This window comes from Oryza glaberrima, chromosome 9 (assembly GCF_000147395.1).
Source record: "Oryza glaberrima chromosome 9, OglaRS2, whole genome shotgun sequence".
Classification (NCBI taxonomy): domain Eukaryota; kingdom Viridiplantae; phylum Streptophyta; class Magnoliopsida; order Poales; family Poaceae; genus Oryza; species Oryza glaberrima.
In genome coordinates, this window is record NC_068334.1 from 18,120,053 (window position 1) to 18,145,932 (window position 25,880).

Sequence of the window (25,880 nt, forward strand, 5' to 3'; positions counted from 1 at the left end):
GGCTGGCTGGCAGCAGCTGCCTTGTGCCTACGACACTGTTCGTGCTAGCTGTGGCGCAGCCGCAGTCCAGTCATTCGAACAGGCCCATAGTCCCTCCTAAGGGGCTTGACCCGGGGTTTGGGGGCCCATCCGGGTTGGCGTTCTAGCCCAACCCGGCCCCGACCCGGCCCGTTGCCAACACTTGCGGTAAAACTGCAGAGGTCAGCGTTTCTTCTCTGTTAGCTAAGCTGTAGGGTTTTAGCTCAACCGTCCACCCCCATGGAAATCTCCCCCAACTCCGCCGCCGCCGCCGCCGCCGCCGCCGCCGTGGCGGCGGCTCCGGCCTCTTCCTCGACCTCCTCCCCATCCGCCCCCAAGCGCCTCACCACCACGCTCCGCATCCTCTGCCCCTCCAGCCGCGCGTCCGTGCTCCGCGGGGCGTCGCGGGACCTCCACGTGGACCAGCCCCCCGTCGGCGACGAGGCCGTGCTCTCCATCTCCGGGCCGGACGCCCCCGCCGTGGCCGTGAGGGCGTGGGAGCGGGTCGTGGGGCACAGGGTCGGGGGCGACGAGGCCGCCGGGGAGGAGGAGAGGGAGGTGCCCGGCGTGGTGGGCTGCCGGATGCTGGCGGCGAGCGGGCAGGTCGGGTGCGTGCTGGGGAAGGGAGGGAAGACGGTGGAGAGGATGCGGCAGGAGAGCGGCGCGCAGATCAGGGTGTTCCGGAACAGGGATCAGCTCCCTCCCTGGGCTGCGCCGGTGGACGAGCTTATCCATGTACGCATCTCAACTCAGCTCACAGATATTTCTTCTTTTTTGTGCTATATTCATCTAATCATCCCCCCTGACATTGCGTGGGTGGATTATTCATCACAATTTTTCAGTGCGCCCGGCGTGTTCATCCGTTAGCTAGAAATTTATGATGAAATGAGGTGGTTCAAACTTATAATGAGGTGGATCGTGTGCCTTAGTTGCTTGCAAAACTGCTAAAATTCTTTATGGGAGTTTGAGCGGTATATTGCACTATGCAAACTAATTAAAAGGCAATTTTTTGATAGGATGATAATTTAATATAGGTGGTAGGATAAGTTTCAGTTCATTCATGGTTATGTTACGGGTCCTGTATTTCTTTCAGCTCATATGCATCTTGTTCAAATGAACAAATAAGTTCGAAATGAGCTATCTTGCCTGATTTGTACTTTATAATTGGCTCTTATTGCGATTCAGCAATTGAAAACATAAGGGTGATGTCTTTCATATAATTTATTACAATAGTGTTTTATCGATAAGGAGTTTGTAGAGAAAATATAATTAAAGGTTGGTTATTTTTGTTGCATAGAGTCATAGAAGTCAAATTCATTATGAGCAAGTTCCGCACCTCTGATTATGTAGTTCTAGGAAATCATAATGTCCCAGTTCTAAATATACTAAAATTGTAATAGTTCTTTTTACCTTTCCCGTATACTTAAGTGTTGCATTGCTAACGGCTTTATAGTTTGAATTGCTCAAGATGGACATTTTTCTTCTTTAACTTGGGTACCTATTAAAAATTCAGGTCATTCTGACACGGTAACCTTTTCCTGTTAGATAAGTGGGAACTTTTCTGCAGTAAGGAAAGCATTATTGTTAGTTACAACCTGCCTTCAAGATAACCCTAGGCCAGATGCAAGCAACTTTCCACCTGGAAGATTTGGGCCTCCTGGCCCAGTTGGCATAGATCCTCATTCTCAAAGAGGCTATTTACCACCATCCATGCCTGATTATCATGCAAGGAATTATTCAAGTAATATGGCTGCCCCCGGTTCTAGATTCTTTGTTGAACAAGAGATAGTCTTCAGGATGATATGTCTCAATGAAATGGTGGGGAGCATAATCGGAAAAGGTGGTTCAACTATTCGCGCATTACAAAGTGAAACTGGTGCTTCGATTAAGATTATAGAGCCTAATTCTGATTCAGAAGAACGTGTAATTGTGATGTCTGCACATGAGGTGTGTCTCTGAACCTATAAATAAAAGTATCTGTTTAATTTCAAGTGATTAAAATCCTTATGCAGGGAGAGTGAATTTTATTTTCTCAACGTACAATATAGATCTGTGCATCTGTAAACATTGGCATGCCATGTGCATCCATGTCTAATTGATTGCAGCCTCGGTGTCCTGCCAACAATGATGGGAAATATGCGATTAATTTTGTCCTTAGGTTTTCAGTTGTCTGGAGTTATTTTTGATGGGTTTAATCTTATTTGTTGCAGAATTCTGAGATGATGCATTCTCCAGCTCAGGACGCAGTACTTCGGGTGCATTCTAGAATCTCGGAGTCATCGATGGATAAAAGTTCTGCTGTAACTGCAAGACTTCTTGTACCATCACAGCATATTGGTTGCTTACTAGGCAAAGGTGGTTCTATCATCGCAGAAATGAGAAAAATAACAGGAGCTGGTATCCGAATTTTCGGGAATGAACAAATTCCAAGATGTGCACAACGAAATGATGAGCTAGTTCAGGTATTTAATGTTATAGTAATCAACCACTCCATTTTATGTTCTTGTGCATGCTATGAATTTTCAGTAATAAGTTCCATGTTTTATGTGCGCCGCAGTGGTCTCTTAAGTTTACATGTCCATTCGAAATTTTCATCGTTATGCATATAATCTACTAATAACACCTAGTTATAGTGTGTTCTTTGCTTTAATTGTGGTCTTGTAGCAAAAATTTTAAGTTTGATACAAGTGTTGGTTAATGTAAAGTATCAACACTACTATAAAGGGTCCCACCTTACTGAATCACATTAAAGGTTCAGTGTTGAGGTGAACTTTGTTTACCAGTAATAGCTAAGAGCATAAGGTCTTCAGACTTCAGTGTGATACTGTGAATATGTGATCAATTCAAGTATGTTGGGAAATGTCAAGTATGCAAAGCATGCTCTTGAAAAAGATTTCCAAGTGAACTACTTTATACGTATTCAAAGAAGCAAACTACAGAATATCTTTGTCCTGTTAAATTTAAGAAAGCAGAATTGTTTACTTTGTGGCATATGCTGTAACTCTTTTGTGGTAATTTTGGCCAACCTGTTTCACATCACAAGTTATCCATTTGAAAAATGATCCACAGTTTATCACAACTAATCAACTCTTTCAAGTGGCTTTCATTGAATCTTCCTTTTAAGAAAGTTTACTTAGGTTATTCATAGCTGTGTTATTCTTATTCCCTTGACAATTGCTGACCAGGTGTTAAATGTAACTATGGAGTTTCTTCTTACAGGTCACAGGTAGTTTTCAATCCATTCAGGATGCATTGCTTCATATCACTGGAAGGATTAGAGATGTCATCATTCCCATGAAGCCGCATCCAGGTGGAGGTATGCCCCCATATCCACCTGGTGGAAACGCTCCACCTCATCACCCAAGACAAGAACCAGCACCACCGCATCCCACTGGAGGCATGCCTCCATATCCTATGCCTTCTTTCAGAGCTGATCGTCCTATGGGTCCTTTTGATATGGTCGATCATCGACCACCTCCCCCTCATTCAATGGAGCACATGGGTGCTGATAGGATGCCCTACTCATATGGTTGTGAACAAGGAGGTGGTCCTCGACCTTTTCTGGACCAGCCATCACCAAGTGCCTGGGCTCCTGAGGTAACTTACTATGCGTTTATTCTAGAATGTAGGAAACACATATATGGGAAATGCAGTTTGGAATTAGGCAGAAGTTCTTCAGCATTTTTCCTGGGTGTGCAGTGCACAATGGTCTCTTTCATGAATTTCCACCAACATTCGGGTCCTGCTGACAAGCGTTAGGATGCTTGCCAGCAGGGGTGGATCCAGGACTGGGCAGTCTGGGACAACTCAGCCTATTTTGGCTCATGTTAACTTAGCATCATAAAAAGATCAAAGCCCATTTGTCGTAAAAAAATACATCAAAGTCCAGGACTTGGGTTTGCCTTGCCACCAGAGTTTTATTAGAAAACTGTAAAAGTTTGCACACCACTTCTCTTGTTGATTTAGGTGTTGTAGGCTTAGAATAAAGTCCCTGATCTTGTGCAGGCACCAAACAGTGAAGCTCCAAGAAATATGCCTGAGACAGTACCACCTGCAGATTTCAGAAAGGGAGCAGTGGCAGGGTAAGTTAATTTCCATTTGGTGGTGTTTCTTTCTCTTTGACCTTTCACTAAAAGGAAATATTCTCAATTTCTCATTCTGTTAATCTTTTAGGGGCTAAAAGACTTTGAAAAGTATATGCATGAGAACTTGTGTGGAAAGCAAAAGATTGAATCGAAGCATATATAGTTCTCTTCTAGCAATGCAACCCATTTTGAAAAACAAAACTAAATGGCAAATTCTCCTTTCTAAAGAAGGTTACTTAGAACAGTGTTTTGACTTGTTCTTCTCAACAGAACAAATCAAGTGGCTACACCATCTAATGCAACTGAAGTCATTATTCCCCGCAAGTACATAGGTTTTATTTGTGGAGCCAATGGCAGTGACCTTGCTGAGATAAAGAAGGTACTTACTCTCTGCTTTATTAGTTTTCAGCATTCATCTAACTTCCCTTGTTGTCTTGCCCTCACCAGTGATGCAAAGGACATGCCAGTTTTTTTACTTGTTATCATGGAGTGGAAGCCCTTGTCAACTTGTTGCCTTGTCCTTTTCTCTAGAACAAAGTCCATGCATACAGCCTGTGCAACAGTCACTATCATGCCATATTTACTGGTACCAGAAAATGAAATGAAAATTAAAAGAACATGTAAAACATTCTTCTTCACTATACCTATTTCAAATTCACTCTGTTTTAAGGCTGAAAAGAAGAGAAAAGGCAATCAAATGATAAATTAAAAGGAAAAGTGAAAAAATAATTATTCATAGCAAACTTGTCTTTTTGTATCTTAAAAATTTTGTCCTTGAAGTTGAAATATTGAAGGGTGCTAGGACAATCCATAAAGTATATATCTTCATTTGTTCTTGGAATTTTCCATATTGATTTGGTGCTATATACAAAAGCTGATTGTACCTCAACCAATGATTGTACTAGATGTCTTGCCATAACAAGATCCCTCGCATCATCTTTGTTATTTTGACGGTTCTAACGCTGGGAGTTAATGTTTACCTTTCAGATGTCAGGTGCCACAATTACTGTCCATCATCCAAAACCTGGGGATGCAAATGCATTGGTTATTATATGTGGGGATCCTGACCAAACTAAGAAGGCACAAAGCCTACTTCACGCGTTCATCTTTTGTGGTCTCTACCAAACTTAGCCCTGAGCTTTCAGGTTGGTTTCCCCCCTGACTGATTGCACATGTACAATTGTAACTGGCATGAATGTGGATGAGAATGTGGAACATTCTTTCAATGTGAATTATTTTTTTCTCACTTCATGTGAGCCGTGCGCATGCGCATTACTGCATCAATGTAAATCTTGTATTATTTTTGTTCTGGTACAAGAAATGGCCATGAAGCATGAGTGTCTGTGTGTTTTGCATGTCGATGTTGCTCTGGATCTTCAGCTGGATTTTCCGTATGGTCGTACGAGGGATTTTTTTCCAGGAAACTCATCAGTGATCACTGGTCACAGATGCAACTGTTCTTTTGTGCTATCTGGTAAGTCTTGACTTGCTGGATCATAGACGACCTCCTCCGATGTACAAGCAACGACGCTGGCAGTGTCAATCAGCTAGCTCGTCTTTGCTTGGAATCCAAATTTTTGTCACAGCCATTCCCAGTTCAATTCAATTTGGTGAGTTTTCACTTTTTTTTGTTAGCCTACTATTTGTATGAGTGTTTTCTAGTTCTAACTTAGTTGTGTTGAATCCTTTTTACATCTTAATTATGTCCGTCATTTTTTTCTTCACAAACACCTAGGCAAAATCATTTGGCAAGCTTTACTACCACAAGCAATGAAATGCAAGTTGGCTGGTCAGTTTTACGAACTCGAATTCCTTGCTGAGCTAGAAACTTCGCATGACACAGCATAGTTTCTTGGAAACATAAGGAGAGCACAGGAAATTGGAATATGCATGACATCTCACGGATGCACTCAAAATCATATATACCAATTGGCAGAGGCGACGCTAGACTTTGGCATGAAGGTCTTCCCAGTTCCCAATGAACTTGTAGGCAATTGCAAGCCTGACATTTGTGGCATCCTGTTGCTATGCTTTTTTGGTTGTAATGTATTGGTTCCCTTGCTTTGAACAATGAACAAGTCACACGAGCTTTCTTTGATCTGAAGCATCTCTTGCTGTCGAAGCATAGGTGTTGGCTGGTCACCTGCTATGGCTTTTAGCCAGATAAGAGCAAGTTTTACAGAAGGGGTAATTGTCACATTTAATTTTATTCATGTAAGATAAGAGAACATCTAATTTTATTCAAAGTAGTCGCAATCTGTGTAATTAGTTATTTTTTAAGCCTATATTTAATACTTCATATAGGTGTTCAAACGTTTGATGTGATAGGGTGTAAAATTTTAGGGTGGGATCTAAACAGGCCTAAAGGGTGTTTGATATGCTACTTTGTGACAGTGCATGCATAATACTTCTTTTTTTTTAAAAAAAAAAAGAGGCTAGCAAACCAGTCGAGCAACCGTTATTCGACTCATCTGTCAAACAACAACCTATCGAACAACGGTATCCGAATCTGCCATACTCCCTGGTCAAAAAAAAAAAAAATCTGCCATACTCATAGCTAATCATATTAAGACCATTTGAGATGCATCTTATTGAACTATGGTTGTTTGTTGACACGGTGCTAAATTTGCCAGCCGATCGATCTATACTTTTACAATTTCTTATTAAAATACTCCCTCCATCCCAAAATATAAGACATAACCATTTTTTTCTCATATCCCATAATATAGGGCAGGCATGCATACATATATTAATTAACATCTCTTGGTCCTATAAAATTGATTTGTTTTAAATCTTATATCATCAAACCTCCAAATCATATTGCTTGCATGTTTCAAGGTGATTCAACCAAGAAGGTGATTAAATGTTTTTTTGATTTTTGTGTTATGAGTAGTTATGCCTTATATTTTGGGACGGATGGATCAGTATTATTTCTAAAAGAAATTTAGCGGCAGTAAAGGGGTGGAACTGTGGAAGTTATATATATGTCCCTAAATATAAGGGATGGAGGGAGTACTTATATATACTTCTATTGGACACAGGTCGTCTGCAGTGCAGACTGACATGTGGACCCCACAGCCCTCGGGCCACATGTCAGCCTGCAGTAGTGCAGTGGATCTCAATTGACTTCTATTACGCTAGTTCTCCTCTATGAGAGAGAGATTGAGAGAGCAATGCAGCCGCCACCTATTCTCGCCTTGGCCATGGGAGGATCACGATTCACGAGCTGGAGCTGGAGCTCGAGCAGTCAACAGAAGAAGGGAGGAAAGGAATCCTCCCTCACCCCACCCGAGCAGGTATTGAGCTCGGAATCGGAAGGGGAATCAGAAGCGGAAGCGGAAGCGGAGCCGATTCTGATGATCTGATCTGATCGAGGCCAGGGGACTAATATCTTGTTGTAAGGAACCTAGTGGAGTAGTATTTGATTTGCCTGCTGCATCGACACCAATCAATCTCCCCACTACTATGGCTTCTTCGCGCGCTATCGTAAGTCGCAGCTTAGATTAGATTGGATATTTCGTTTGCAATCTCCTTAATTAGGTTTTCCCTTAATTTGTTTTTGTTGCATCTATCCATCTTCGCTTTTTGGTTAAAAACAATAAATTTCCTTCATGTACTTCCTCCGTTTCATCACAATATAAGTCATTATATTATTTCCCACATTCATATTGATTTTAATGAATCTATATATATATATCTACCTAGATTCATTAACATCAATATGGGAAATGCTAGAATGACTTACATTGTGAAACGGAGGGAGTATATATTATGTGTGTGATGAATAAACTGCTGCCTATTGTGCTGCTGAATGCTGATCACAATGAATGTTAGATTAGATTTGGATGTCCTTAGATTTATTATCTTTTTGTTAAAAAAAAGGATTCTTTTTTCTTTCCATGTTTATATATGTGTATGGTGAATAAACTGCTAGCTCTTGTGTTGTGCTGCACTGCTGCTGAATGCTGATCATATATACTGCATAAATAAGTATAAATTGTTTTCTTTAGGAGGAGGAACTCGAAACTGTAGGAGATGACAGGATCAGCGCGCTTCCTGACGATATTCTGCTGCAAATCCTTGAGAGACTTGACCTGCCTATGGCAATTCGGACCAGCACGCTCTCCAGGAAATGGCTGCAACTCCCTCGCTTACTCTCCCATCTCATCATAGATATCACCCACTTCATGCCTGCTCCTCCTCGCCGCGCTGTGAATTTCAATGTAGATCAGATCATGGCTGCCTACACGGCTGCAGTCAACAACCTGCTCTTGTCATCCCCCTCCAGCAGTAACAGCAACACGAGAAGAATTATCAAGCGAATGCAGCTCAGTTTCTTCCTCTCTGAAGATCCTTCCTACCTATGCTCTGTTGGCCATGCCGTTGGGGCCATTGTCGATGCCGGAAAAACCGACTTGCTCGAGTTCTCACTGTGGTCGGATGTTGGTAAACTCAACCTTGAGCATTGCCAGCTGCTCAGACAACGGTTCATGTCATTCTCTCACTCTTGCCCGGTTGCTTTCAGGTGGCTCACCAATCTTGCCCTGCGCAACCTCGCGTTTCAAGAATCGGACGTCTCCCATATCCTAAACACATGCCATAACCTGAAGTTCCTTGCCTTGTGTTCTTGTGTCTCGGACTTTGTTGTCCTCAAGATCGATGCCCCACACTCGGAGCTCCTCACGCTTGAAATTGTCACTTGTGGGTTTGACAGAGTTGATCTGATCCATTTGCCAAATCTTAGGCGGGTAGTCTGCTGGGATTGGTGCCTTCCAAACCCCCCAATCCGTTTTGGCAATGTTACTCGCCTTCACAACATGAGCCTCTCTTGCTCTGCGACGTATGACCAGATGCCGTTCAGGTTGACCGAGCTTATATCAAGCGCCACAAACTTAACTATCTTATACCTGGATTTCCAAGATCAGATGGTAAGTACATGGCTACCAGCAAAACTTTCCCAAACTGCTTCTCTTTCTTGTTTTAATATTTGTCCTGCGCTGACCGGTATCCGCTGCTTTATGTTGTTTTCCTCTTCTGCTGCAGATTTGGATTGAGCCACAAGGTCCTAAACTTCTCTATCCTGTATTCAGCAACGTCAGAGATGTCTATCTTTGCAACATTTTCTATGAATGTGACCTGAACTGGACTGTGTTTGTCCTTGAAGCTGCACCTCGTCTCAGCAACTTTTATCTCAAGGTATGTTATATCTTTGGTTATCTCTGCCCATTTCTATCAAATATGCAACTTCCATAATGACATTGTTTTTTTAATAAAGTTATAATGACATTGTTGCGCTGCAGAACCAATATGGTTATATGGATATATTTTCCATATTAACTAATCATAGTAATTTGTTCCTTTTCCTACTTTATTAGAAAGGAGACTGTAAATTAGATTATTCGATTATAAAATCCAAAATTATGGTGCCAATCTACTGCGAAAACGTTTTCTTTTTCCAGAAACTTGTGCTTACCTCATTCAAGATATATCCAAATTCTTGAGCTTGATGATGTATGCCTATGTTGGCTGTTGAGCACTATTTATCTAACTGGTTTTTGTTGCTTGAAGTTATGTCAGCATCCATGTGAAAGGAACAGATGCGAGGACAGCGCTGAGAAGGTCAATTTGTTATGGGATCAGATGTCATCTGATTTCAAACATCGCCACTTGAATCTATTAGAGATTACAGGATTTGCGATGGATGATAAGATGATAAATTATACCAGGCTTATTATGGAGCGAGCTGTGAACTTGAAGAGGATCCGCTTGCTCGATCAAGTTCCATGTGACAAGGGCAATGCCATGAATGGTATGGGATCTACATCCTCAAACAAATGGAGATTTCCTGTTGACCAAGGAGAAAAGAGTCTAATAAAGCAGAAGCTTATAGATGGATTCTCCTCGTCTGCTGAAATAACCATAGGATGAATCAGTTGTATTTATTCTAGTCGATTGTAAATTATTAGTTGTATAATGGTCGTCGATTGTAAAAGTACGTAGCTAATAAAATTGTCATTTGGACCAAGAAGTATCATGAAATATTCTGGGTAATCCTAGCCCTTTTCAGCTCTGTCATCTGTTGGAGTGCTACTAAAATGTCAATTTGTTGCTGTGTATTGAGCTGCCTGCCCAGCAGTAGTTATTGATAGCATGAGACACACGGTAATTTATCCCTGTTTCAAAAATACTAATCCTCTCCTTCAATGTGTGGGACCTTAAAAAATGAATTACTCTCTATTTTATATTATAAGACATTTTAATTTTTAATTCAAACTTTCTCAAGTTTCATCGTGTTTGTAAGAAAACGTAGCAACATCTATAAACACTTAATTAATTCTATTAAATCTAACACTAAATATATTTTGATATTATATTTGGTTTGTGTTGAAAATATTGTTGTATTATTATATAAATATGGTTAAAGTTAAAGAAGTTTAATTCACTTATATATTGATGATTAAAAGAAGGGGTCAAAACATATTATAATATGAATAGAAATGAGTAACAAACTATATTTAATCTGGATGCTATGTTAGCAAATAGTGTTGGCCGGTGAGAGCTTAGTAAGCACATTATGTGGGCTTAGGACATACGTGTCCTCTTTTATGTATACATGTCCTCTTTTATTAACACCAATCTTCCTCCCACCGAAGGAATTTCCCAATCCAACTACTCAATTTCTTTTGGAATCTTCCTCTATCCTCTGCCAAATCTTTATTCGACAATTTCTTGTGATGTATTGGAATCCCTAAATATTTGAAAGGGTAATTTCCTTTGCCACATCCAAATAATGTGACATACTCGTTCCCTACTTCTTTTGCCTGCCATAACAAAACAATTCGCTTTTATGAAAATTGATTTTCAAGCCTGAAAGTTTCTCAAATGTACTAAGCATAAGTTTGAGATTTTTAGCTGACCAGTTTAGCCATGTTTATATTATCCTTCTTCGAGGTACCTAAAGGTATCCTCAAGAAGCTAGATTATTATAGATCTAGATTCTTTTGGCAATGTGATGACCATAAAAAAAATATAGACTGGCTAAATGGAGTGTTGTGTGTAGACCTAAGGTGTGTAGGGTCCTTGGAATACATAACTTAGAACTGCAAAACAAGTGTTTGCTTAGTAAATGGGTGTATAAGCTCATTAATGAAGAGGGAGTTTGGCAGAACTTACTTAGGAAGAAGTATTTGGCTAAGAAATGTATTACCCAAGTTGATAAGCAACCGGGGGACTCTCATTTCTAGTCAGGGCTTATGGCTGTTAAGGAGTCCTTCTTCTCGTGTGGATCCTTTGAGGTTCACAATGGTACTCAGTTGAGGTTTTGGGAGGACTGTTGGGTTGGTGCCACATCTTTTGATAAGCTATATCCATCACTTTATAATATAGTTAGGAGGAAAAATGTTGTTGTTGCTGATGTGTTAAACACAGAGCCTCTTAATGTCTCTTTTAGGAGGGCCATCGTGGGGATAATCTAGTGGCTTGGCATGACCTAGTGTCGAAAGTTGTGTCAGTTAACCTTTCAGAGCAAAATGATGTTTTTAGATGGAGAGCTAATAAAAATGGAATCTTCACAGTAAATTCTATGTATAATGCTCTTATGTACTGTGATGTAGTTCCAAGGAGGACTTTCATTTGGAACCTTAGAATTCCTTTGAAAATTAAGATTTTCCTGTGGTACTTATGGAGAGGGATTACTCTAACCAAAGACAATCTTGCAAAAAGGAAGTGGAAGGGTAGCATTAAATATTGCTTTTGTAATTCTAATGAAACAATACAATACCTCTTTGTTTATTGTCATTTGGTAAGATCTGTTTGGAATGTCGTTTTTATAACCTTTGGGATTCGACCACCCACTAGTGTTGCTAATATGTTTGGTAGTTGGTTAAATGGTGTTCAACCTAGACTAAAATACCAAATTTTTGTGGGCATCACGGCTTTGTGTTGGGCAGTTTGGTTAAATAGAAATGATGTGGTTTTTAATGGCTCCAAAACTAATTCCTTTTTGCAGGTGATCTTCAAGGGGACTTATTGGGCACAACAGTGGTCTTTGTTGTTTAAGGAAGAGGATGGCCACAATTTGAAAGAATATCGCAAGATGTTGGAGGCAAGGGTTATGGAGTTGTATGCAAAATATGGGTGGAACCTTAGAAGGAGATTGGAGTAGTAGTCTTCTCTTTTAAGTGTTGTCACTTTGGTACTTTTTATTATCCTTATTGTAAGGAATTCGGGTCTAAGTACTCTTATATGACGTTGGGCTGTGTACATCCATTGTGGATGTAGAAGCCGGATTTTAATCAATTTTCTAAAAAAAATCCTCTTTTATGTCAGATGCATAAATGTCCTCTTTTATGTGGGCTTTAGACAAAAAAAAATTCGGTATGGTACTAAAAAACTTTGTTCTTGCGTACCAAGGGTGTCAATACATGCTCGTCTGACTTTAGTGCTACCTTGTGCTACAGTGCGAATATACTGTGTACATGTACTGTTCACATGTTACTGTAAAGTACTGTAGCGATCGATCTCATCCGTTCGCTGCAGATCTGTTCGCTGCAGATTGGATGGCTGAGAATACCCTAAAGTTAGAGTACCTTTGCTTCTCTGACTTCACTGTATGAAGAGTGAAGTAAGAGGATCTCAATCCCAAAACATCGAGCCTGAGTAACCGTACGGCCCGGCGTCTTCGTCCCCGTCCGCAACTCGAGATCACAAGACTAGATTTAATAAGCGTAATTTAGGACCAAACTTGATTAACGTTGTGTTTAGATCTAAAGTTTGGATCCAAACTTCAATCTTTTTCCATCACATCAACCTGTCATACACATACAACTTTTCAGTCACATCATCTTCAATTTCAACCAAAATCCAAACTTTGCGCTGAACTAAACACAGCCTAATTTGAGTTGTTGTCAAAGAATGGGATTGCTGAAATAAGCATAGAAAGTTAAGAGAATTTCACACATCACATCTTCTATGGAAGCAGTATTTTGGAGTAATTTCCAGCTGATGAACCATAACTTGGTAGTACATGAAGCACACACTCTTTCCACATGCCTAATCTAGTGTCCTTTTTTTTTCAGCACACTAATTCTGTGCTTCTCTCCTTTTGTTATCAACAACATTTAAGTAACACATAAATGATACTGTTCCTCACAACATCATGAACTAGTATACAACAAAAGGACTTACATATGTACCCAAAGCTTGGCCAAGCAACTCACTTCAGTTGAACTTATTGATGCTGATGCTGATGCTGATAATATAAGAACAGTACTAGCAGTAACATGAGTAGGCAAGATGGCTCTTCTTGGACACGTATGTGGAGACGAACTCTGAAGCCAGAGCTGAACTGCTGGACACTGGAGCAGGAACTATGATGTTTGTCAGGCCTGCAGCGATCCTCTTACCGGCGACATGTCCGTAGAACAGGCCGGGGATGGCAGGGACGAACACGTCGCTCTCCGAGCAGATTTTGAGGTCCAGTGCTCTTGCAAGGTATGAATCCCCGGATTTCAGGAACTCGCCTTTGTTAGCGGCCGGCATTATATCATCCTGCAAGAATGATAACTATGTGTCAAGAATTCCGCCAGCTCGGTTTATACTTATTAAAAAAAAACTGATGTATGTCACAAGTTGGAATCACAAGCCAACGATCAAATTCAGTCTGAACTTTAAGTGTGTTTCTCTATGAATAGCTTTTCAGTGTAGCATTCAGTAAATTTTGTTGGGGGGAGAAGATGGATGATGATTCATACAAACTAAAAAATTGGTGAAAGAGTTTTCTTGCCTTGGTATAAGTGTTTGGAAATGCCTCCTTCAGAGTATCCAGGCTTTTGTGCCACCATGTCTCCGTCAAGTAGATGGTTGTATCAGCAGAGAAGCCAACCTTCTTCAGGAAGTGCACAACTTCCTGAGGGTAATAACAGCCTCTTCTTCTTGCACCTCCATTCGTCTTACAGATCTTCTTTTCTAGCAATTCGGTCTGTAAATCAATAGCTATAACCATCCCATCGGATTTCTCGCTTATTTCTTTAAGCTTGTCCAACATATGCTTGGCTACTGCTGAAAATTCAGGTTTCAACTGAAGGCCACTGAACATTGCAAGGCAGGCAGTCGAATCCAAGTCCTTGTTACCCGACTCCTTCTGTTTCAAACTTACTGAAGAGAAAATAGTCGCAAGTCGTAAGTAGTTATTTCTTTGGAAGATCGGCTCAATGGTTCCCGTGATGAACTCTTCAGTCACCCGGTTTGGTACTCTAACTACTGCTGGCTTCTTAGAAGACACTGCATTAGGAAGTGAATGTACTACTTTGACAACTCCATCCAAGATCGTCATGAATTTATCCACATCATACATGTCTTCGAATTTCCTGTGTATATTCCTTATATCCTTAGTGCAAATGAATGACATCTTTTTCATGTTTATAGAAGAAACGTTTTTTTTAATGAATTCATGAAAGGAATTGTAAACAAATTGTGGAAGATTTTATAAATTGGAAAAGAAAAGCTTGTAATTTTGAAATTCTTCAGTATATCTAAAGTAAATATGAATACAAGATAGCAATAGCCGATAGCCTTGTGCAGTTTTGAGGGGGGAAAAGTGTAAGGTTCTAGCAATGAAACATACCGCCTCTTTCCTAACTCATTTCCTCTAATTTCTGGAAGCACAAGTGTTGCACCTAAATATCTTGCGATAACCACAGCATCAGTAATCTGCAGACAGAAGTATATTCAGTAAGAAAAACCATGGTCCTGAAAATTTCAAGCGGGGTTCCAGCAATTCAATCAAACAGAATATGCAGACACAAAACTTGTTTTTCTTACATATAGTAATTAACTATACATATGAGCTCTGAGTTGCAAGCTCACCTGTGAGATGTGGTATTCAGGGCCCATAGTCAATGAGAATGTAACAAAACCCTTAGACTCCTGAACATCTGCAGAAATTACAAGTGCCAATGTGTCAAGACTCAAGAGTTGGGATCTAAAGAACTTGTCAAGAATATATTTTACTTACTTGATCTTGGTTTAGACCAGCAGGGTCTAATCTCCTCAGCAGTCTCCTTTGGGAGATCCACTCCAGCCTTGTTGACCTTAGTCATTTCAGTAGTATCTGCAATTTTAATTTCGTTTGATTCTATGCCTGTTGCCTCCAAGCCCAACTGTTGGTTTTCAAATTGGGGTCAGTCATATAATGCCCAGTTTAAATTTAGTCAGTTCAAAAGAATCGTTCATCACTGGAAGCTTGGGACAGTGTCAATTGACTCATACCAGTTGAGCATTGGACAAAATGAACACTGTAGTAAAAGATTCCAAAAATCTGGCACATCAATGATTTGCATACAAGAATCAGAACAAGTAAGCTCATGACACAATCGCACATGATTTGCTTCCTGGAGAGACTGAGCTTTCTCTGTCATATCAAGTTCATAATGATAACTATCACTATCCAAAGAGATTAAAAACGATGTACTGTATTTCCTCCTTTGGTTTCATCTTTGCAATTGATGCTCTCTTTACTGATGATGTGTCCCCCACCAACTAACCTTTCTTTAGGAAGGCTGAAGGCATATAATTTAGTGCTATTCTTCACGGTTATCGAGCTTCGGATTCTTTTTTGACTGCAGACAACGTGCTGATCGACTAGTAGGTAATAATTAATATAAACCCCAGTTAACCCCTAATGAAAGTCAAGGTCACAAGACGTTCAAGATCCCCTTCACCACTAGATCCACAGATCGCTTGCAATTATCCAAGAATTAAAACAAAAACAAAGAAACCAAAATCGTAATCACACTCCCGCATTCCACCGACGAGCCAAATCAACACGAACAGCTACTAAATCCCTTCATCTGAACTACTGTCCGAACCAAAGAAACCCGGACACAGAGAGTGAGCTAAATCAACTGCGAAAGAAAGAATTCCTCACGCAGAGACCAAGAATCTGGAAGAGCAATTAGCTTAAAGACAAGAGAGATCTCCGAGTGAAAGATAAAAGATAAAAAGAAGAAGAAGAATCAAGAAGCACGAACCTCCTCCTGGCCGGCGCCGACGGGGGTGAAGTGGTCGTGCTTGATCATGTTGCCGAGCATGACGAACATGGACAGGGTCAGGAACCCGGCCACCACATGGCGCGGGTCGACCGCCATTGCAGAGGATCGAGCAAGCAGTGCACCACCGACAGAGGAGGAGAGCAGCCGAGGAGAGAGTGAGAAGGAGAGAGATGAGGGGGACAGAGACCCAGAGGACAAGCACGAGGTCAGTGCCGGCTTTGCCGCTAGCTAGCTAGCGATAAATGGGCTTCGCGTACACTGCGTCACCCGCGCGGCGCGATGCGCGCGGAGCCTCGCGTGGCGTGGCGTGGTGATGGTGGGGCTTTAATTTGTTTATTTACTGCTGGGTTTGTTGTTGTTCTGACACTCTTGACTGACAGCCGACAGGTGGTGAAATGTGAATGGTGGGTGGTAGTTCAGTTAGTTGTACGCTGGTAAATTCTCCGGCCTGTCCTGTTCTGGTGGAGTAGGGAGTGTAGGGTGAAAATGATCGGAAATTTTCGTATAAGGGTACTTTTTATTGTTATTATTTTTTGCTATATATAAATTTTACTTTTTCTAATTTCTTTCTACATTGTATTAATATTGATATTGAGTAGTTAGTTTTAGTGATAAACATGGCCAATTGACGGTGGTGAGTCTGCCTCACCCCTACTAGGCCACCGCCCAATAATATTTGGGCCCCACAAAGTGGGCCCACGTAATTAGTTTCCGAAAAGATATTGCCGTTTCCAAGAAAATACTACCATTTTTGACTATTTTCACCTTGTCTGTAGGAATACGAGGAGATGAAACTTCAGCTCGTATTTTGAGTGTTTGAGTATTTTTGGCTGAATTTCTTCCATCCCAATATATTACCACTTCGGATGAGATTTAACCCATCCTATATAAGAATATTTTGGGACAGGGGTAGAAGTATCTTACATACAGTGGCACCGACTAGGGGGTGTCGGAGGGTGCCAACACCCCCCGTTTTTACTCTATATTAAGGTTAACTAAGATAAGTATTTATTTAGTTTATTTGTATAGCTTGAAAATATTATCAGTTTAGTTAGTTAGCAAGTCTAAGAACATTAGCAAGAACCATGATCTACAAAATTAGTTTGTGATTTCTCATCTTTTTTCAAAGTAAAATAGATGATACTTATTTGTGAGATTATTCAATAGTTTTATGATACTTATTTGTAAGATTATTCAATAGTTTACATTGAAAGAATTTAGCAATAATTACTAGTTTTAAACTTTCAATGATATTATTAAAGAGCTAAAATTTAAGTTTTTTAAAGGACTAGTTTACGCATTGATTGTTATTGATGGTGACTATTTGACCTCCTTTGCTATCAATATTAGTTATTCGGTCTCATGGCATATCCTCACACCACACCCCCTAATCTTAAATCCTACCTTCGCCCCTGCCCCATGCGTACATATGCTTTTTAAGGGACACTATTGGTCAAATATTTAGTTGGAGTAGCTGATATAATGTGCACAACAAGTAATGAATTGATATCGGGAATATAAGTCCATCAAACCATACAAGAGTCGAAGCTTGCTATGTACAGACGTACAACCAGAAGGGTTTTCCACGTTCTATGAACGGTGAGTGTGTTCTTTTCTCTTCTTTGTCAACTTCTACTCTTTCATTCTTAGCAAACATGTTTTCCAAACTGTTAAATAATATATTTTTAATAAAAAAATCACAAAAAATACTTTTAAAAATCGTATTAATTTATTTTTTTAAGTTTATTTAGCTAATAGTTAATTATTATGTGTTAATCGATAATTCCATTATACGTACGACCGGTAGAAGTGTTTGTAAACCCTCAAAACAACACATCCTTAAGAGTTAGTAAGACTGAGACTTGGGTCAGTTGGGTGTAGTACTGTAGTGAACGAATAAACGCTCACTCTCTTCTCAAGATGCACTACAAAATTGGAAATGTTATTTTTTCTTTTTTGAAAGGATGGGAAAAGCTTTGCCACTTCAAAATTTGAAACGAATGACTCCAAAACAAATGCCTCACACCTGTCGGAATACCTTCTCAACCATCCGCAGCATGCAAAATTGTCCTGTCTGAAGAAGAGACGAAGAAGACGCATTAAACCCCGTTTCTCTTGCTTTCGACGCAGCCTACAGTTCTTTCCCCCCATTTTCTTTAGCGGTTTTCAGGTTTAGTTCACATTAAAATTGAAAATTTGATTTAAATTGGAACGATGTGATGAAAAAGTTAAAAGTTTATATGTGTAGGAAAATTTTTATGTGATAAAAAAATTGAAAGTTTGAACAATTATTCTGTAACTAAACACGGCGTGAGTCAACTCATAAATTCAGAAGCCCTTTGCAATTTGCATGCAGATCTGGGTATTTCTCTCTCTATCTCGCTCGCTGCTGCATGCTCATTTGTTTAGACAATAATAATGGCGACACGTGACAGGGAGTGTGCACGGCAATTGGCCATGGGCAAACCAAAGAGGACTAGAGGAGATGTTGCCGATGACAATTGGCAAGCAAGCAGGCGGTGTGCGAAACTGTGTGCAGTGCAATGAGTACACCGCTCTACCGACAAAATCCGCGCGTCGGTGGAGTCGGGCAGGAGAAAAAACGGACGCCCCCGACCGCCCAATCCGGCGCCCCGCGCGCGCGCGTGGGTGAAACGGTGCCCATATGCAATTTTTTTTTTTAATCTCTTTTGATAGGAAACACACTTCCATTGAACTTCAACTCGAGGCAAATCGCCGGATATAGGTTCGAAGATGAACTCCAGGACCTGATTCACTTACAACGTTTTTTTTTTTTACTAAAGATTCACTTACAACGTTGAATCTAAAAGTGGTAAAGAACCTAACATTTCTCTACTATTAGAAAAACTGAAGATGTTTTTGCTGATAATTTGTTACGTCATCCGAGTATGAGTCGGTTTTTAAGTTCGTTCGCCTTTGAAAATACAGATACATATTTGAGTCGGGTTTTAAGTTCGTTCGCTTACAGAAATACAAAAGAAGTAATATAAGAAATCTCTTTTTAAAAAACTTGCATGTTAACTTTTGATGATCGGACTCCTTATTGCAGCTTATGATTTTATAAAAAAATATATATTCAAGCTAATTCTCATAGTAAATTTCACCTTAATCAAACCGTATAATAATAACAAAATTAAAAGTAGCCCGTTGCAATGCACGGGCAATTTTCTAGTTAGTTTATAAATTTAAATGTTGGGTCTAAAACAAGATTAGTGCCCTCCCGCCTCTTGATCTGGTGAGAGATGAGGAAAAAAAGGGAGAGAAAGTAGGAAGAAGATTGGCGCATTCATATGTGGGGCCCATGTGGATCCCATACCAACTCGGTCGGGTTAACCTCAGTCAACTCGTCACGTCAGTCGAAATAGAGCACAATACTGTTTTACTGTTTAGGGTGCTCTACTTTTGTAAGGTACACCTTATATCTGTTATAGCGGTTTAAGGATCTAATGTAAACTTGACATCAATAAACTGGATCTAAAGTGAACATATTCCGATGGAACTAGGGGCTGGCCTTGGCCCACTAAGATGCGATGCATTGAAGGACAGAGCTAGTGGGCTCTTTGACCGGCCCAATCTCAACATAGGCTGGCCGACACAATGCACGGCCCACACGGCGACGTCGCTTGCTTACTACAGGTGAGATCAGTGTGACAGCTCGGCGGCAACGACCAATGTGTTTTGTCTCCTCATCTGGGGATGACGCCGCCGTGCAGTGCCGACTACTGCTACCACAAAGTGCATCTCTATCCAAGACACCTCCACTACTACTAGTACTTGCAGCTGATCTCGCCTTGCAAGTTGCAGCAGCTTCTGCTTCCCATCTGCCGCCGAGTCGTGGACGCAAGCACTCCCCTCCTCCCATCTTTTGCATGCCAAAACAGCTCAATTCCACTATACCTGCGTCCTGATAAATGTGTTGGGCCTCGAGTACTTTCAGCTTATACTCTTTGGTGGTGTTCTTTTCTGTTAAAGGTGAAGATAAAGATTAAGTTTTTTTACGCAAAACGAGATGGTATTAACGTATGATTGATTGAGTTTTAATTATTACAAACTTGAAAAAAATAGATTAATATGATATTTTAGAGGAACTTTCATATAGAAAGTTTTCGCACGAAACATACCGTTTAACAGTTTGAAAAACGTGCCACGAAAATCTTAATCTTCATCTAATTCTTGTTGGAGAAAAGAACGGGACCAGAGAATTAGAATACCCCTATAGAATTGGATGAAGATTGATGCATCACTTGATAGGTGGGTAGGTAAGGGTTATATTATACCCTAATTGCTCAGTTGACCCTATTTTGAAACCTAAATGCCGATTTGATACTACTTTTTCAGGTTTACTTATTTGACACCGTTTTTTAAAATTGCCACTTGCTTTTTTTTTATGGAGTACATATGCCTGGAGCAGTAGAACCATGATTTACCAACATAGGAGGGAATGTATTACCCATTACCCTGATGATAAGCCCGATAGCCGAGGTAAACACTAGTTAAACCAGACGAATATTTACTTACTAAAAATTTACTTTTTGTTTATTTAAAAAAATAGTGAGGTTTTCGGTTTTTTTTTTCATTATAACACCCTGCGGTAAGCCTGGTTACTAGATAACGAAACCCTCGTAGAGCTGGTGTTAGGTTACAACTGATAGTAATTCGTGGAGCTGGTGCCAGATCATCCACACAGTAATTCGTGGTTGGTACAGTAGTGGCATCGATCCATGTTGACAAAAGCTGTCTCAATAAATTAGGCCGGAAAAAAAAACTTAAAGCTGAGATGCCGACGGATATCGTACATTACGTAGGACGTCGATCTGATCCGATACGTACAATATCTTTTGTCCTCGTTTCTCAACTCTTGACCACAATCCACAAACAAAATGTGAACGAGAGAGCTAGCGGATCCACGTTTTGTACCTGGCGTGCACAAACATAATCATAAATAACATATTTGTCATCTCGCATTATATATATAAATAAATAGATTTTATAAGATGATGAAATGGAGTCATTTTTGCCCATACGAACAGCATTGAGAAGCATGCAGGAAGATGTTTCATGTGTCCAATTTTTGGGACCAAATTCTGAAATTTGGGGTTTTGAATGGGAGAGTTAGAATCCAACCAGATTTTTGCTGAATCTGAACAGATTGTTGCTAACTTCTAACAAAATTAATAATTTTGGCCAAAGGCACATCCAAACATGCTATAGGGACCCACCAGCAGACCCTGGAATTTCAGATTTCCTTTTTCCCCCGAAATTGTGGACCCTTTGTTGGACTCTTTCATTTGTTGTACTCTTTCATGACGAGAGATGTACAAATATGGGTGTGTTTAGTTCACACTAAAATTGAAAATTTGATTGAAATTAGAACGATGTGACGGAGTTTTGATGTGATGAAAAAATTGAAAGTTTGAAGAAAAAGTTGGGAACTAAACCAGGCCTGTGCCAAACATCTGGGTGGTCTATCTCCATTCTTTTCAGTTTCATACTTTTCTAATTTTAAATCCAGTTAATCTGCTTACTAAGCTTGCAAGTACTGACCCACAATCACAAGGACAATGTGGCTGATTGGCTGGCATGTATGGTCTGTTTTTAATATTATCATGCTTAATTCCAGGGAAATGATAATCACATTTTTTTTTAAAAAAAAAGAAAAGATCACCACATTTCTAGTAGCATGTTGTTTGCCTTTCATTTTCATCGTCCGTTGCCTCTGCAGATGATGCACACACCAAAGGTCACTCTCATCTAGAAGACATGCATTCTCTTGTTCCATTCTCAACCAAGCATTTGGTTATCTATGCTATAGAGTGGTCGCTTATGAAAGTAATGTTCTAGCTATACTCAAGTAATTCTTTTTTCAACATGTGCACACAAAAATCATATAAATGACAAGATTCAAGTAGGTGATAAAGCATGTCTCTACCTTACAAGGAAGGCCCTTTTTTTTTTCATATTATCATGCTAGCCATGTTTGCTTTTGTTACTGATAGTATTTTCTTATTATTGAAACAAAAAATCTAGCTCCTACAGCTAATCTCATTTGAGCTTTTGGTTTTAGATAACTCATTTAAGCTAACCTACCTTTCCAATCCCCTGGCTGGAAAGACAGGCAGTCCCAACTACCAAGCATTAAAAATTACAAGCAAAGCATTAAGAAAAGCTAATGCATAGTACCACATAGAATATTTTACAGTACCCATTGTGCAACAGGATAAGATCACATTGCACATGTACAGTCAGCCCCCCTCTTTCTCTCTCTAGTTCCTACCAAACTTGATTAACTCCAAATTTCTAAGCACATCTGCTTACATTTAAGAACAAAACCATCAAGATTAGGGCATCAATTAGTAGAATAGTGATATAGGATCCTGTTTCACCCAAGTTTCAGACTGTCAGATACACTTTGTCTGTTCTCTCAGGATCTTCAGCTATCATCACCAAGATCATTAATCGTATAAATAGAGTAGAATGAGCAATCATCAAGGTCATTGACACTTTGTTGTGAAAACAATGTGCCGTCAATAAAGATGCTAATTACTACTAACCTCTCACCCACTTACCCAAAAAACACAAAAAAAATTACTAAAATAAAAGGATGGCATCATCTTGCTGTGCATTTCAAGTTTGTTTATGTGGCAACCCGTTGCTGTTCTTCTCTTGTTTGCTTCTTGTTTTTGGTGAAAACAGAGGGCGAATTTTTGCTCGATTTTAAAGTATTCTGTCGTGGTAGATCTACACACCACGCAGATTGCTCAGGGAAAAAGAGAGAGAAAATGATGTATCTATTTGCCGCCTGTGTCAAATCAAAACAAAGCTACATGCAAAAGTGCCTCTTTTTTTTTCCCTTCTTCTTCTTGGGATTAGGCATTTTGGACTTGGATTCTCCCTCATTGGCCATTCCAATCTCACCAGTTCTCCCCACAACTCACAAAGCAAGCAAAGCACTGGCCATGGAGCAATTAACTTGATGCTACTACAATCATGGGATTCCTCATCCAGCAAATCAAATTTACAGAAACAAATTAGAAAGAGAGATCATCAAAAGCAAAGCAATTGACTAATCATAAACCATCATTAGTTAATGATAGCCTCAAGTTAGGTCAGTTCATAGATATACATAGTTGATACATGTCTTCTTAATCAGGTCAGGACTCAGAAAAACCAGAGAGTTACTAGAATCATAGTAGATCACAACAAACTTGGACCTTATGCATTGCAATTATAATTATAATTATATAGTTACTAATAGTAAGCAGTTGTAGCAGTAACAACTCTACCAGCCAAGAGGAGATCAATGGCTTTTTGCTCTAACTGTAAAAATTATTATTTTTTTGTACTAATAGCAGCAAACTAACATGAACCGCCACTGTTCTGAAGATCAGACAGTGAGAGCGACCTCGGCGACCTGAATGTTCCATTCCTCCTCACCATTCCTCCCATCTGGGTGTGCAAGGTGAGCCTCGGCGGCGGCAATGGCAATGGCGGCGCCGCCGACTCTCGCCGGCCGCCGTTCTTGCCACGGTGCTGCCGCTCATCGTCGTCTGAATCGTCGTCTTCCTCCTCACCCTCGTCGCCCTCGGCGACGGCGTGGTCGGGCGCGAGGAGAGGTGGGAGGTAGGTGGCGGTGGCGAGGGAGCTGCAGGAGGCTCGCCGCGACCAGGTGGCGAGGATGCGGCGGCGCTTGTTGAAGGGGTTCTCCGGCTTGGCCAGCTCGTTGGCCGCCGCCGCCGGCGACGCCGTCGCCTCGGCGAGGCTGGTGAACGACTTGGACTTGCCGGCGTAGAAGTTGGAGAGCCCCCTCCTGAACAAATCAAACAATTTTAGAGCTTCTTATTCAGAATATATATATATATATATATATATATATATATATATATATATATATATATATATATATATATATATATATATATATAAAAGCAATTTTAGTAGTCTTTTCCTAGCTTCAGTTCTTGTTTTGCTTTTTCTCCCTTCCCTGGAATAAGCGTCTGGCTGATTGTTTTGGGTAACAAAAACTATTTTACTTCTAACGTATTGACATGACAATCTTTCTGAGCGTTCGCGAAAAAAAAGAAAAAAATATAAGCAATTTTAGAGCTAATTCTGCAGCATCTTGTTTTGTCAACTGCAGTTTTGAGGATGTGATCAGTGGTGACATTGGAAGCGTCACTGTCATGTTTGTTCAGGAAGAGATGATAATAAGCATGTAGTACATGTTCTTGCATCCGACATGGCTAGGATAGTACTAAAGATACTAGGATGTCTGCTGCTAATGCTAATCTGGTGCTAACTAGTACATCATGTTTGGCTCTGCAATTTAACGATTACTGGAAAGGAATCCATGTTTGCCGCGCCATTTTAGGTAGCTATGGACTCAAATCATCAAAATACTCTTGACCAACTAGCAACTACTAGTACACATGAAGAGATGCAAGAAAAGCAAAAGCACCAAAACTATCATGTGTTTTGCACAAATTTCGCCATTTTTGTGTGTGTGAAAGCCTACATCTACCTACATATTTTTTTTTAAAAAAAAGATCTGATAAGAAAGATGAAAGAAAAGAAATCTTTGACTCACTTGATGGGTAAGGATTCCTCCAAGGCGTCCAAGCAGCCGAGGCCGACCTGCTCATCCTCCGCCTTGAGCTTGCTCTCCACCTCCTCCTCGTCGTCTCCTCCCTCCTCCTCGCCGGAGTTCTCCCCGATCGACGAGCTCGCCGGCGACGGCGCGCCGATCGACGAGCTCTCCGTCAGCACCTCCTCCTCCTCCTCCTCCTCCTCCTCGATGAAGAACCCTTCGTTCCTCCTCTTCCCCATCAGCACCACCACCTCCTCAGGCTTCCCTCTCTTGGCCGATCCGGGGAACCCGTAGGCCGCCGCCGGTGGCACGTCCGCCACCGCCGTCGACATGGCCGTGCACCACCACCACCACCACCAGCAGCAGCAGCAGCAGCAAGATTCAGCGATCCGAACGGTGCCAGTGTGCGCGCAAGAGAAGCAAATCTCGGGATGGATTTCTTTTGGATAAACACCCTTGTCCGTCCAAGAACAGGACACCAACTCAACAACTTTGGTGAGGAAGAAGAAGAGAAGACAGAAGACAGAGAGGAAAGAAGAGAAGCAACCAAGCAACAAACGAAGGATAGGATAAGAGCAACGACAGCAGGGAAAGCTTTGGGTGAGCGGGGTCTTTGTAGGCAGGACGGGGCCGCAATGGCCAGGATCCTCTGCAACCTCTGTACGATAGACTACTCTTTCTGTGTGCTACCTACTTGGACTCTGCGTGTTTGTGTGGGAGCGGAGTAATATAATACGACACGTTTCATTAAAAGGCGTGTGTGCTGGTGTGGCTGGCGCAGTTGTTTCGTGCATTTAATGATTATTTATAATATATTGAAGGAGGAGAACCGACGAAATATATTATCTCTTTTGATGGAGCGTAATAAACATCCAGGTTGGTGCGGAAGAGTTACCCTAGATTGAGCGAAAAAGACAAAATGCTCTAGCTAATCCAAGCGTTATGGCTACGTCATCTTGGCCGAGAGGGCAGAATATCAGTTTCTCCGGAATTTCCGATCTCCAACAGCAGGTTACTAGAGAAAAAAATCACTTTCTAATTTCAAATTCTATTGATGTCTTGGGTAGTAATATAATACGACGTGTCTAATAAAAAGAGTATGGGTTGGTATGGCTGGCACGG

At 40.7% G+C, this 25,880-nt stretch overlaps 4 protein-coding genes across 5 annotated transcripts; 2 read left to right on the forward strand and 2 right to left on the reverse strand.

Moving 5' to 3' along the window:
- The first annotated feature begins 217 nt into the window (after nucleotides 1-217).
- Nucleotides 218-6,483, forward strand: LOC127784464 (RNA-binding KH domain-containing protein RCF3-like). 2 transcript variants are annotated; one of them, XR_008019489.1, is made up of 9 exons: nucleotides 218-753; nucleotides 1,564-1,965; nucleotides 2,229-2,480; nucleotides 3,238-3,615; nucleotides 4,024-4,100; nucleotides 4,374-4,482; nucleotides 5,091-5,248; nucleotides 5,484-5,713; nucleotides 5,839-6,483. XR_008019489.1 is itself a non-coding variant. In XM_052311779.1 (7 exons), the coding sequence occupies exons 1-7, from the start codon at nucleotides 259-261 to the stop codon at nucleotides 5,232-5,234; spliced, it is 1,857 nt and encodes a 618-aa protein (XP_052167739.1). In that variant the 5' UTR covers nucleotides 218-258; the 3' UTR covers nucleotides 5,235-5,458. The 2 variants fall into 2 exon arrangements, 1 of the variants encoding a protein (XP_052167739.1); XM_052311779.1 differs by lacking the exons at nucleotides 5,484-5,713; nucleotides 5,839-6,483 and having other exon boundaries at nucleotides 5,091-5,458.
- A 760-nt stretch (nucleotides 6,484-7,243) lies between these two features.
- Nucleotides 7,244-10,173, forward strand: LOC127784465 (uncharacterized). Its single transcript, XM_052311780.1, has 4 exons — nucleotides 7,244-7,589; nucleotides 8,114-9,031; nucleotides 9,147-9,299; nucleotides 9,672-10,173. The coding sequence occupies exons 1-4, from the start codon at nucleotides 7,569-7,571 to the stop codon at nucleotides 10,029-10,031; spliced, it is 1,452 nt and encodes a 483-aa protein (XP_052167740.1). The 5' UTR covers nucleotides 7,244-7,568; the 3' UTR covers nucleotides 10,032-10,173.
- Nucleotides 10,174-13,044: 2,871 nt separating this feature from the next.
- LOC127785215 (protein MANNAN SYNTHESIS-RELATED 1-like) lies at nucleotides 13,045-16,439 on the reverse strand. Its single transcript, XM_052312644.1, has 6 exons — nucleotides 16,133-16,439; nucleotides 15,118-15,262; nucleotides 14,970-15,037; nucleotides 14,728-14,813; nucleotides 13,888-14,470; nucleotides 13,045-13,652 (listed from the first exon to the last, which is right to left on the reverse strand). Exons 1-6 carry the CDS (start codon nucleotides 16,247-16,249, stop codon nucleotides 13,374-13,376), a joined length of 1,278 nt encoding a protein of 425 aa, XP_052168604.1. The 5' UTR covers nucleotides 16,250-16,439; the 3' UTR covers nucleotides 13,045-13,373.
- A 6,925-nt stretch (nucleotides 16,440-23,364) lies between these two features.
- Nucleotides 23,365-25,363, reverse strand: LOC127785362 (protein OXIDATIVE STRESS 3 LIKE 6-like). Its single transcript, XM_052312792.1, has 2 exons — nucleotides 24,759-25,363; nucleotides 23,365-23,981 (listed from the first exon to the last, which is right to left on the reverse strand). The coding sequence occupies exons 1-2, from the start codon at nucleotides 25,088-25,090 to the stop codon at nucleotides 23,531-23,533; spliced, it is 783 nt and encodes a 260-aa protein (XP_052168752.1). The 5' UTR covers nucleotides 25,091-25,363; the 3' UTR covers nucleotides 23,365-23,530.
- Between the last annotated feature and the right edge of the window lie 517 nt (nucleotides 25,364-25,880).